The sequence below is a fragment of the Mustela putorius genome, unplaced genomic scaffold, assembly GCF_011764305.1.
Source record: "Mustela putorius furo isolate JIRA1106 unplaced genomic scaffold, ASM1176430v1.1 tig00000430_pilon_pilon_pilon, whole genome shotgun sequence".
NCBI lineage: Eukaryota > Metazoa > Chordata > Mammalia > Carnivora > Mustelidae > Mustela > Mustela putorius.
Genome location: NW_025421377.1, coordinates 20,651,341 through 20,664,591, shown reverse-complemented (window position 1 = coordinate 20,664,591; position 13,251 = coordinate 20,651,341). Strand labels below are relative to the sequence as shown.

At 37.7% G+C, this 13,251-nt stretch overlaps 1 protein-coding gene across 1 annotated transcript in view; it reads right to left on the bottom strand.

Annotated features, from left to right (window-relative positions):
- Positions 1-13,251, bottom strand: part of MOB1B (MOB kinase activator 1B) — a 54,162-nt gene that overhangs the window by 13,445 nt on the left and 27,466 nt on the right. Inside the window, exons 2-3 of the mRNA XM_045079851.1 lie at positions 5,052-5,218; positions 3,511-3,604 (exon numbers count right to left, since the gene is read on the bottom strand). Coding sequence (XP_044935786.1) covers positions 3,511-3,604; positions 5,052-5,218 — 261 coding nt within the window. The remainder of the gene's footprint in view (positions 1-3,510; positions 3,605-5,051; positions 5,219-13,251) is intronic.

Sequence of the window (13,251 nt, the reverse complement as noted above, 5' to 3'; positions counted from 1 at the left end):
CTCAGGGTCCTGGGATCGAGTCCCGCATCGGGCTCTCTGCTCAGCAGGGAGCCTGCTTCCTCCTCTCTCTCTGCCTGCCTCTCTGTCTACTTGTAATCTCTCTCTGTCAAATAAATAAATAAAATCTTTAAAAAAAAAAAAATTAAAAGGAAGGGCGGGAGGTTAAGGGGAGGGAAAAGCAGAAAGACGGGAAGGAGGAAGGGAAGGCGGGAAAAGGAAGGAAAGAAGGCGAGGAAGGTCGCTAGAAGGAAGGACAGATGACTGGAAGGAAGAAGAAAAGGAAGAATGTTTTTTGTTTTTATAATATCTTTATAGAGATCCTATGCCCACTACTTTTGAAGAATCACATACGTTCTTCCTAATCAGCTATTTAGATAAGGTTTCTCTGAGAAAGCGATCACCACAGTATTCTGCGTGGCAGTAATTCTCCCTAATTCACAGGTATTGGTATAACATCAGAAAACCTCACAGTGAACACTAGTCAATTTCAAGGGCGGAATGGCAAATCGAGGCCAAGAAACCTTGCACACACGAAGACGATGGAGTAATCAGGGTTAACATCACAGTGACGGGATGGTTGACAGTGTGTGCCCCTGATATTATTCACTGACCAAAAAATGAGCATTTCTATGGTGTCCTGCCAAGAATGCACAGTCTGAATGTGGTCACAAGGAAACATCAGACAGACAGTGTAAGGAAGAGGTCCCCAAGATCACTACCAGGTTTGATGATTTGCTAAAAGAACTTAAAGAACTCAGCACATAGTTGTACTCAAAGCTATTGTTTACAACCGTAAAAGAACACAAACCAAAACCAGCAAAAAGAAAAAACAAATGGGGCGAAGGCCAGAGGAAACCAAGAGTCTTTTCCCACTGGAGTCACAGGGACACATTTAAATTGCCCCAAGACTCAGTAATGATAGCACACGTTAAGTACTGTCTACCAGGCCAGCTCATCAGAGACTCGGTGTACAGGTTTTAGTTACTGGGGCATGATCAAGTAGACACCCTTTGGGTGGCACATATTACAATTCTAGATTCCCAGAAGGAAAGCACTGGCCATACTGTTTGTACAAAGAGTTTAGGCACAGTGACCCAGTCTTGAGTTAGGGAGGTGGGAACCCTTTTGAAATCCAAGTTCCTGGGGCACCTGGTTAAGTGTCTGCCTTCCACTAGGGTCATGATCTCAGGGTCCTGGGATTGAGCCCCACCCCCCCGCTTCAGGCTCCCTGCTCAAAGAAGAGCCTGCTTCTCCCTCTCTCACCACCACCTGCTTGTGCTCTCTCACTCGCTGTCAAATAAATAAAATCTTTTAAAAAAAAAAAAAAAAGAAAAGAAAAGAAAAAGAAATCCAACTTCCCAGCTGGCTGTCCACAAAGATAGCAACTTTTAACAGGTCTTTCAAGAGGTAACAGGCCTGCTATGTTAACTCTTTTCCATGTAAAGGGCAACACCAGAAAAAGACTGAAAAATTATTCTAAATTATAGGTACGTAAAGAGAGAAGTCAAATAAATGCAATATATATTCCTAGATAGGATCCTGAATCCTGGACCAGAAAGGGAAAACTGAGATACTGCTGAAGCAATTATTTAATGTGTATGTGTCCAAATCACAAGAAGTGATCTGGACAGTCTATATGCCGATTACATAGAAGAGTAACCTAGTTTTGGAAAATACACAGTTGAATATGAGGGGGAAGAGGCATTAATGTCTACAACTTGCTAAAAAGGTTTAGAAAAAATTAACATTAATGAGTATACACACAGAGTAGGTGATGAAGCAAATGCACTAAGACATTAATAATTGGGGAATTTGCTGCCAAAGAAATATGGGAGCTCCTCATGCTCTTCCGGTAACTTTTCTGTACACCTAAAATTACTGGAAGTTTCAAAGTTTGAAATAGTCTTAAAATATGTTCTTTATTAAAAAAAATTACCTTAGGAAATATTCAAATCATATTCTTTTGAACATCTCTGATGATGGCAAACTGTCAGCCCTCTTTAAAAGTCCTGGATTCCAAGAAACACCTAAACTCATTTGGAATTAATTTGAAGGATAAGAAAAACAACTCCAAGTAGGTAATACCTGCTCAATATGTGAATCTGCTCAAAAAATAAAGTATGACTATGAACTAGTAACAATGAATCTCTTGGGTAGTCAATAATCTCACTATTTAAAAGTCACCAAAAATAGTCTACAATAAGTGATTAGCAATCTAAGGCCACAACTTAAAATGATAATACACCCAAGCACTCGTAAGCCTGGGCAGTACTGTTTTGCTTTATTTTTTTTTTTTTAAGATTTTATTTATTTGACAGAGATCACAAGTGGGCAGAGAGGCAGGCAGAGAGATGGGGGGGAAGCTGTCTCCCACAGAGCAGAGAGCCCAACATGGGGCTCGATCCCAGGACCCGAGATCACGACCTGAGCCGAAGGCAGAGGCTTAACCCACTGAGCCACCCAGGCACCCCTGTTTTGCTTTAATATTTAGACCATTATATGATAAGGGTTTAGGGTATATGACTTTTTATATATGTATATGTAGGATATATGACTTTTTATAAAGTCAGCACTAAAAATTAAAACTTTTCTTAATGTCTTGTAAATATCAATTAATATAGCTTATAATAGTAAAATAATAATACAATGTACCAAGTAAGAGTAGAGGCACTAGAATCAAAGCCATTTAGATTTCAATTCTGGTTCTCCAGCTTCTAGATAATAGGACCTTGGACATGTTACTTAACCTCTCTCAGACTCAATTTCTTTTCTTATGTCATAGGCTTGCTTTATGAAGTAAAAGATGAAATGTATGAAAGTCCTAACATTTTAGATAGCACTAAATAAATGGCAGCAGTCATTATCAGCCATAGTAATAACAAAATCCAGTTTCAAAAATTTATTGATCCAAGCAAACATTTACCAAGTGCTAACTAGGTGGCAGGCACTGTTTTTGCACCAAAAGGGATTTAAATGAAGAAGGAATCTAATAGGTTAAATAAGACATGTATAAATAGTGAAAGTATAATATAAAATAAAGAAATGTAATCACAAAGACAAAAAAGTTAAATAGATCAGGTCTAGTATGAAAAAAATCAAAAGATTTCATAAGAAGCATTTGATTTAGGCCTTGCAGATGGGTAAGAATTTTTGAAATATTACCAGATAATGACTGGAGGGGGATGGGAAGAGAAGAAAAATATCCAAAAGAATAATGGAATGAGCAAGTTTTCAGAGTGGAAGTAATGGAGGGAATAGTGAGGCCCTGCCAGTAATCTACATAGTTTGGACAGACCAGAGGAGATTCATAAGCAAAGCGAGGAAAGGAGGAAAGCGGATTATACAGGGAGGGCCATGAAGCTCGGGCTTAGAAGCCTGGACTTAATATTTATCAGCCATTAGTGAACCACTGAAGGCGATGCTGAATAGAGAAATCATATGGTCAGAAACTTTCTTCTTATCTAAGAACGTTTAAGTAAAAATGAGAATTGATCATAAACCATGTCTTACTTTGGGCCAGCTGACATCACTGGACAACTTTCCTCTGTACAGAAATCTGTGATTGTTCCATAAAGCATATTAATCTGATTGAAGAAATCCACAGCTGCAAGGCAAGCATTAGTTATAAGAAAAGAATTAAATTTTAATTTTACTCAAGCAGAATCATATTATCAGTATTCTTTCCTCTAAAAAGAAGAGGCAAAAGCATACACAGAAATCACAATATTTGGCTACTCTGAAATTAGGGGCTTCTGTTTATTAAGCGACTCCCTTAAGAGGGTAAAAAAACAAGCACAGAATGGGAGAAATTCTTTGCAACACATATAGCCAACACAAATTTGGGGCGGCTGGGTGGCTCAGTCAGTTAAGCATCCAACTCTGGACTTCCGCCCCGGTCATGATCTCAGGGTCCTGGGATCGAGCCCTACGCAACTACTGTTGCTACCTGCAACAGTGTGGATGAATCTAGAGGGTACAAGGCTAAGTGAGATAAGGCAGTCCGAGAAAGACAAATACCGTATGGTTTCAGCCCGATATGGAATTTAAGAAACAAAACAAAGAAAAGAGACAAACCAAAAACCAGACTCTAAACTATAGAGAACAAGTGAGTGGTGGCCCGAGGGGAGGCAGTGGGAAGGGGGAGGAGAAGGGTGAAAGGCAAAGGGCATTCGGAGTACCCGGATCTGGATGAGCACCGAGTAACGTACAGACTCGGAGAAACACTATCGTACTGCTGAAACTAATACAACACTGCGTATTAACTACACTGATTTGAAAATTTTTTATAAGTCTACCCCAAAATAAGAGTATCTCATAAACGTATTTTACTAACTTCACAAGATCATTATTGGTTTCCTTTTGGGGGAGAAAAAAAGGGCATAATGTAGACAAATAATTGAGAATGCTACTGAAAGAAGCAATTTAGCACAGCGGCTGAAGGGTAGTCTCCACTTGTCCTGGTGAGCACGGGGTGACGCGTGGACGTACTGAATCACTATATCACACACCTGAAACTAATACAACGCTGTATGTTAACTAACTGGAATTAAAATAAAAACGTAAAAAACAAAAAAGCGCAGTCTCTAAAATCCTAAAGCTCTATTTATTTGAGCCCAGGTTCTACCATTTGTATGACGTAGGCAAATTACTAATTTTCTGTCTCACCTTATCTATATTAAACTGAAGTAATAACAGTACCTACATCACGAGACTGTAAAGATGAAATATAAATAATCCATGCAGAGAGGATAACACAGGGCCAGACACAGAATTAGTGTTCCATAAATATTAACTGCTGTCATCATTATCATTTTTTTCTACTGAAGATGGTAAATCTATTCTCTGTATTACATTGTAACAGGAGACAAAAATTTCATAAAACTCCATACTCACAATAAAATAACATAAAGGCTAAAGTGGCCTGAGGTTATCACTGTAACTGTGGCATTAGGTCGGTAACTAGATCCTTGAACAGACAACATGCCAGCACTCACCTACAATTAGTCTACTAACATAACGTAGAGTCCACTAGAAACAGACAGGCTACTTACTGTTCACTGCAACCCATTCATTTAGATCTTCGCCCTCAGGAAGCATGACAGCCATCCGGAGATTGCCACTGCCAAGCGTGGCTTCTGCGTGCTTTAAGAGTTCATACTGGTGAGAACCCTCCGGAATGTTCTTCTTTGGTTTAAAAGTTTTAGAGGAGCGGCTACCACTATGAATAGAAGAGAAAAAAAGAACCTCAATATTTAAGGCATGACTTTCAACAGAGTACACCGCGCTGTACTACTAAATTAACACTGAGGTGATCCTAAAGTCCACAAATAAAGAGCCCTAAATTGTACCTGCAACATTAAATCCCAGCAAAATAAGGTTGTAGCTACTATGTTTGATACCCAAAACTCCTACAAACTTTCTCTACATTCCCTACTACAACTTCCAAGGAGAAAGTGAATTTTTAGCTATAATTAATCCAGCTTTTCACCATAATTTAGTGATTTAGAATTATAGGTTGTAGTCTATAAAAACAAAGTATTTCTGTGATTGTTTTCAGTCATTTTATTCCTTTTCACGCCTATTCTGTCTCTTGTTCTAGTAAAAATAATTTATTTCCTTCATTAAAGATAATAGTTTTACATCAATGAAACATAAAATTCTAGAGTGAGAAAGAGAAGCTACATGTTCTACGTTCTGCCCAATTAGAGGAAGCAGCAGCAATCTTAATGCAGAATTCCACATATGCAGATAAGTAGCTAGACCTTAATATGGTTGTCTCGCTAAAATTTCTGAATTTGTGTGGATATACAGATGCATTTTTTTTCAATGGGTCAAGTAAAACTAGTCTTAGAGTTTAAGAGTTTTTAAGAGATGGATCCTTCTGTTAATGTTATCAAATTCTTATCAAACTGTATTATACTCCAGTCATCCCTTCTTAATACTTCCCTTTTCTTCTCTTCATATAAAAAGGAACAGTTAAGAAAGAATGAATTAGAGGAAGGTGGGTAAGTGGGAACCCTGTAAGTTTAATATTACTAAATCCATACCACCAAAGTCTTCAGACTTGTGGAGCTTATGAATATGAAAAGGGAATTCCAAAAAGAACAACCACCATTATACTTCCCAAGCTCTCCGTAACTTTTCACTCACTACCCCCTTTCTCCCAAGCTTAACCGCATGATGTCTCCTGTCTTCCCCAAGATAAAGGGTAGTTCTCAATGTTGGTTACATAGTACAATCACCCGATATGCTTTCAAAAAATACTAAGGATCCTGAGATAAACTAAGAATCCACCAGTCAACCCAAATATTCAATTCAAATGCGTAGTATTTTGCATTTCTAAGGCAACAGCGTTCTTCACATGGGTCTTTCCCCAAGTGTTCAACTGGAGTAAACAGGGTCTTCAACTCTAACACTGGCCCCCTCTCTCTGCCAGGTATCTCTACCTAACAAAGTATCATTAAAAGCCCTGACCGGACATAACTCCTCTGCTTAAAACCACTCAGTGGTTTTTCCATTGCTCTCAGAGTAAACAGACATGTCAAACGTCAGACACAGTACGTCCCTAGACCACCACTAGAGAGCAGAAACTCATCTTCAGTCTAATCTGGTAATGCACTAAACACCAAATTCTCTCCCAGCGTCTCTAAAATATAAAAACACAGAAAGGATCATTGTGGCTGCCTGCACCAAGCTTAAGACTTACTTCATTTTCCCACCCTTCTCACCCTTTGTTTATAAAAATTTCATTAATTTATGTGTGATTAATTACAAACGTAACTCCTAGGAGTAATCTGGTACATGTCTTCAGGCAGGGTGTAAATTAAGTACACTCCCTTTAATTCGCCACTCTTCAGACTAATACAGCAACTGAGGATGCGACAAACTGTTGAAAGTTACAGGGCCATCAGCTGTGCCTGCACTCTGAGAAGGGTCAGAGCCTCACCTGCCCCCTATGTACTGAATCACTCTACCACGAAATTTTAGGCTTCCAAATGCTTTTAGATTGGTGTCCTCTCCAGAACTGGTCTTCTACAAAGCTAAATAAACCTGCCTCATAAGACTTAATTCTTGAGTAGAAAGGAAAAAAAACCCTGAGTTCGATTTTGTGAGGGCCAAGGTATGTTATCTCGAGCAAATACCCCAATTTTCTTGAGTCTATTCTTTCTTAAACAGTGAAAGCCTAATAAAAATAACGAAACATCAGCAGTATCTGTATCTTAAATCTGCTGCAAAACGAGAAAATATATGTGAAAAAGGTTTTAAAATTGTAAAATGCTGTGCAAATAAAATGTTAGGTTTTTTTTTATTGTCTTCCTGTTGCTGAACCAGAATGACAGAGTAACAAAGGAAATGGTAGAGCAATACCCGAAGTTTTATTCAACCACGATTCCCATCCTCTTCTCCTAACACTGCGGCAAACATAACCTTAACTTTGGAAACAAATGCTTTTACACATCAAGTTTACAAAAGAAGTTTTAAAATTTTTGTTTTGTTTTTTGATGCTATTCCCATAACAAGTTTCAGGTGATCTAATGCTAATTGTGGAGCTAGACTAGAAATTAAGAAAACAAGGTTCTATTCTTCATTTTGCCATTTTCTTCTCACGTTACTTAAGAAACCACAAATTATCATCTGGGCTTCAACGTCTTTATTTTGTCTTTCGAAAGTCTGGAAAATAACTTTTTATAAAAGGGCATAATTTAAGAAGATGAGATAATGTTTATAAAATGATTTTAGTTTCTAAAAACTAAAATTGTTTTTTTTTTAAGATTTTATTTATTTATTTGACAGACAGAGATCACAAGTAGGCAGAGAGGCAGGTGGGGGGGTGGGGGGGGCAGACTCCCTGCTGAGCAGAGAGCCCAAGGCTGCTGGGCTGGATGCCAGGATCCTGGAATCATAACCTGAGCCAAAGGCAGAGGCTTTAACCCACTGAGCCACCCAGGCACCCCCTAAAACTGTTTTTAAAACTGTTGACTCCTTTCTCTGTTCCTCTTTTCCATGCACACTCAAACTTCTGAAATGTTCTCAAGTCCTTTAGTTTTCTTTCTCTCTAACCTTTCTGCTTTATTCAAGCAGAATAACCTAACCATTTCCATACTCTATATTTTTTAAATATTATTTTTAAAACCCACATTCAGCTTTTTCAACCTGAAACTTCCACCAGTATCCACCCTACCTCTGGAAGTTCAGTACTGCTTCCCATTTCTAGGTCAAAAAGACCAATGACAGAGTCCTCAAGTTCAAAAGCACAAATATGAAAGCATACATGCAAAAGTCCTTATCAATGAGTAAAGCTCTTATAAAAACAATGTATGGCCAAATGCATATATCTCACATGACATTTTAAGACATTTGATGCAAATATTCAAAAACATCTTCAATAACAGAAAGTACACTGCCTCCCACCCTCCTTAGAAGAGACCTGTGTATCAGAAGCATCTCAGAGCAAGTATCTTGTATATCCTTCCAGAGAGTCTATGTCTAAACAAGGCCAAAAACACTTGGGCCTGTTTTTTGTTTTAACACAATTGTTGCATGCTATACATACTAAATAATGTTTTTCACTTAATATATCCAGGAGATGGTTGTATATTAAGATAGAAGTAGATCTAACTTCTTCTTTTTAAGATTCAATAGTACTTCCTTATATAAGTGTATAATACATTTTAATCAGTCACTTAATGATAAGCATTTAGGCTGTTCCAGTCGTTTGTTATTACAACACTGAAGTAAGTATCCTCCTGCACATGCATATATGAGGAATAAATCACTAAAAATAAAATTGCTGTGCTAAATTATATTCACATTTTTAGATTTTATATAAACCTATTTTTCCCCAAATAAGTTGTACCCTTTCACAGTCCCATTAACAATGTATGAAAATGCCTATGCACATTTTCAGTCTTAGAGGAAAACGATTCTACTTATTCTCGTACAGCTCCTAACACAGTATCATAACTTTATGAGAATTTGGGGCTTTCTATGTGAATGACACATTACACATAAGGGAATGAATTTCCCTTTTTGATAATTCATGGCATTACCCTGAGGTCTTTTCTTTCCAAGTAAACAACAAGGATTTGGGGTTGTTTGTCCTGGCCGGTTCTCTTAGTCACATCAGAAAGCCAATCATTTTCTAGAGCAAGACATGTTGGCTTGACAAATAACTGTGTCCTAAGGGAAAACCCTGAACCCACCTCCCTTATAATTAATTAGTCATCCAATTTGATTTACCTTTTTTAAGTTTCAAGAGCATTATTTATTTCGTCCTTGAGAACCTAAAGAATTGATTAGCTCCACAGTGATACCTAGGTTAATTCCCATAAACCATTTCCTACCATCTCAACAGTGTCACATACATTATTACCCTTAATTTTAATCCTTTATCGTCCAATCCAACTATGATACTTTCAAATTTGGATAGGAAAATCTTAAGACTAAAGGAAATGGGGCAAAGGGGAGATACATAGAGAACTTAAAACTGGGGCACTAAGATGGGTTAGAATAGATATCTGTGTATTTTGACACTGAAGAACATGTCAATTATCTTGAAGGAGTTACTTAACATTACCAAGCCTCAGCTTCCTCATCTATAAAACGGGAATAATAATACCTACCTTACTACTGAATCACTAATATTCATTTTCTTTGTTCCAACTCTAGGTACCAGCCTGTTACTCACATCAGCAGCTCCTTCCATAGGTCTAAGTCCAATACTAAAGATCAGGTACCTGATAAACACTTGTTAATGGATAGTTCCAATGAAATTCAGGCTAAGAACTCCTACATCAGGACAGTAATGATGGTGATTAATATTAACTAACATTTACGGCAGGCTTTGTGCTCAGAAGTATTTTACATGTAATATCTCATTTAATCCTTTTAACTCTATGATGTACAGACTATTATTTTATTTTATGGATAACAAAACTGAGGCTTAAAGAACTTACATAATTTGCTCAAGATTATAAGAGTGGTAGATAAAGGAGCCAGAATTTAAATCTAGGATTTAAATATTTAAAGCCCATTCTTTCACCCATAACCAAAGACTACATGATGCTTATTTACCTTTATCTTCCACTCAATTATTTCAAACAATTTTCTTCCTAAATTGCCAAAGTTTTAATCAAACCACTTATGAAAAAGCACAAGACTAATTCATACTGAGGGAGTTACCAGACACATTTTTAAAACAATCTTCCAACTACTTAATTCCATTTCTTCTCCTCATATCTCTTCTAATTTATATGAATATTTAGTACTACCATTAAGGAAAAAATAAAATCCCACCAGAGAGCAATTTCTCTCAAAAGGTTGACAAACATACTAATGCTTTCAGAAAGGCATATATGTACCAGCAAAAAGTGTTAGAAATTACCAAAATCAAGTAGTACATGTTCTAAAAATAATAAAGCTAAAGGCTATAGGCTAAAAGCTTTGAATATCGCAGAGACCATCTTCATTAAAGAAAGTTAGCAATCTAAACAAACATACCTACCTACATTTGTCTAATTCAAACATTCTTTTCTTTTTAAAAAAGATTGATTTTAGAGAGAGAGAGTACACACACATAAGGGAAGGGGCAGAGGGAGAGAATCTCGAGCAGACTCCCTGCTGAGCATGGAGCCCAACAAAGGGCTGATCCCAGGACCCCTGATATCATGACCTGAGCCAAAACCAAAAGTAGGACATTCAACCGACTGAGCCACTGAGGCACCCCATGTCTAACATTCTTTTTAAGTCACTATTACCACAGAGTGGTACTACTGCAGCTATGGTTAATGTTAGAAAAGTAAAAAGTCCTTAACATTGTTAGAAACCCTGAAAGAAGGCTATCAGCAGACCAGCAATTGAGGAATTCTGGTAAGATTAAAAAGCTGATGAGAATATACCTGAAACCAGGAGGATATTATATGTCAATTACACTTCAATTAAAAAAAACTAGATTAAAAAAAAATGTTGATGAGATACACTAACAGAGAAAGCCTATCTTTATTTTTAAAAAAAAGGATGTCTGGGTGGCTCAATGGGCTAAGTGTTTGCCTTCAGCTCAGGTCTGATCCCAGAGTCTGGGATCGAGTCCCACATCAGGCTCCTTGCTCTGTGGGGAACCCGCTTCTCCCTCTCTCCCTCTGCCTGCTGCTCCCCCTGCTTGTACTCTCACACTCTCTCAGTCTCACTCTGGCAAATAAATATATGAAAAACCTAGCCTAGGACATGCCCAGTGATACATGGTATAGCATGAGTGAATCTTGGTAATACTATGCTAGTGCAAAGAACCCAGACACAAAATATGTAGTATCACATATTGTATGACTCCATTTATATGAAATGACCAGAATAGGTAAATCCACAGCAACAGAAACTAGGGCTGGAGAGAAGGAACTGGAGGAGTGACTACTAATGATATTAGGTTTCTTCCAGGGTTCGATGAAAATGTTCAGGAATTGGGGCACCTCAGTGGCTCAGTGGGTTAAGCCTCTTCCTTCAGCTCAAGCCATGATCTCAGGATCCTGGGATTGAGCCCCGCATCCGGCTCTCTGCTCAGCAGGGAGCCTGCTTCTCTCTGCCTGCCTCTCTGCCTACCTGTGATCTCTGTCAAATAAATAAATAAAATCTTTTAAAAAAGAAAATGTTTAGGAATTAAATAGCCAGGGTGATTGTGCAACTTTGTTAAAAATCCACAAAATTATACATTTTAAAGGAGTTTTAGGGTATGAGTTATAGTTCCACATTTTACATTTTTCAAAGAATAATGTTTATTATTAAAAAATAATGCTCCTAAAATGAAGAGAAAGGAAAAAAGAAGGGAAAAAAAATGTTCCTCACCACCTTAATAAGTGAGTTTCTTTCATCCACTTACCCACTCTTACACTCTGTCTTCCCAATAACATCCTCTGACCACCATCTATGTTCTAGGTAGCACTCTTCTAAGCCCTGAGACACGGCATTGAGCAATAAAGACAAGATCCCTAATCTCACGGCAGGGATGGAGAAAAGAAGACAGATTCCAGTATTTGTAGCAGAACCAGCAAGACTCACTATTTGATTTCATAATTTGTGGAAAGTGGTGAAAAATCAATGTGAAAAATCAAAGACTATCTTTTTAGTCTTAAGTAGGTAGAAGACAGACCATTTATTGAGATGGGTTTTGGACATATTAACCTGAGACACCTGTCAGACATTCGTATGTTAGGTAGACAGCTGTATTTCCAAGACTCAGGCTTAGAGGAAAGATGAAACTAAAGGTAACAGGTAATTCTGTTATCTTCACTGGCTAGCACAATGCCAAAAGATGCACAAGTGTATTATTAAATGAGCATTTTATAAGCTATGAGAAGTCCTACAGTAGTAAAGAAAATTGTTTACGATTTAGCCCAGGGCTTCCCAAACATCTTTAGTCATGGAAACTTTTCTTCCACATTTTAACATCGTGCTCTTTAACTATTATAGGGAATATATCACCAGTGTATTAAACTGATAACTGGGTTGCCTCTCAGTGTAAAGCAGGTTCACAACACTTAGAACCTTAAAAAGTATAATTCAGTGACTTCGTAAAGAATAGGCAGAGGGTTGATCAATTCACTATTTAATGCCCCATGACATTTTATAATCTAACCCTTAAAAAATAATAAAGCACTTCACACACGAAGGCCAATTAGTTTCCACACCTGTGAAGTAATCTGAGGCATTATCTCAATTACAGGTGAAGACACTAAACATCTCCAATCACCTCTTAGCTTCTGAGCGGGATACAGACCGCAGCTTCCTTTGCCCAGCACTGCGTTCATTATCCCAGTCAGTAAACAGGTACTGAAACCACAGGAGATTTTATAAGTACCCAGAGTCGAGTATCTGGGTGATTTCCATGCAGCAGCAGTGACTCCATTTTCAAAATCCTATACAATTTGCGCTGTTAAAAGAAGAAACTGAAATTTGCTTGTGCAGAGCTCAGAATAAACATGAATCTAGCACCTGAGTTGGCAGTAATTCCAAATATACTGGTGTTTCAACCAAGAAACATCTAGGGAACTTAAACAACACTTCTTGTACAAAATTTTTTCCTAACCTCCCAGGAAAAACTGTCCATCCTCTCTTGTGCTTTACTATATAGCTTAATGCACCTCTAATACTTTATGTGTGTACTTTTGCATTTGTTAGTATCCTGGAGATTATATCACCAATTATGCAGATTATTATGATAATTAAATGAGTGAATACAGGGACACCTGGGTGGCTCAGTGG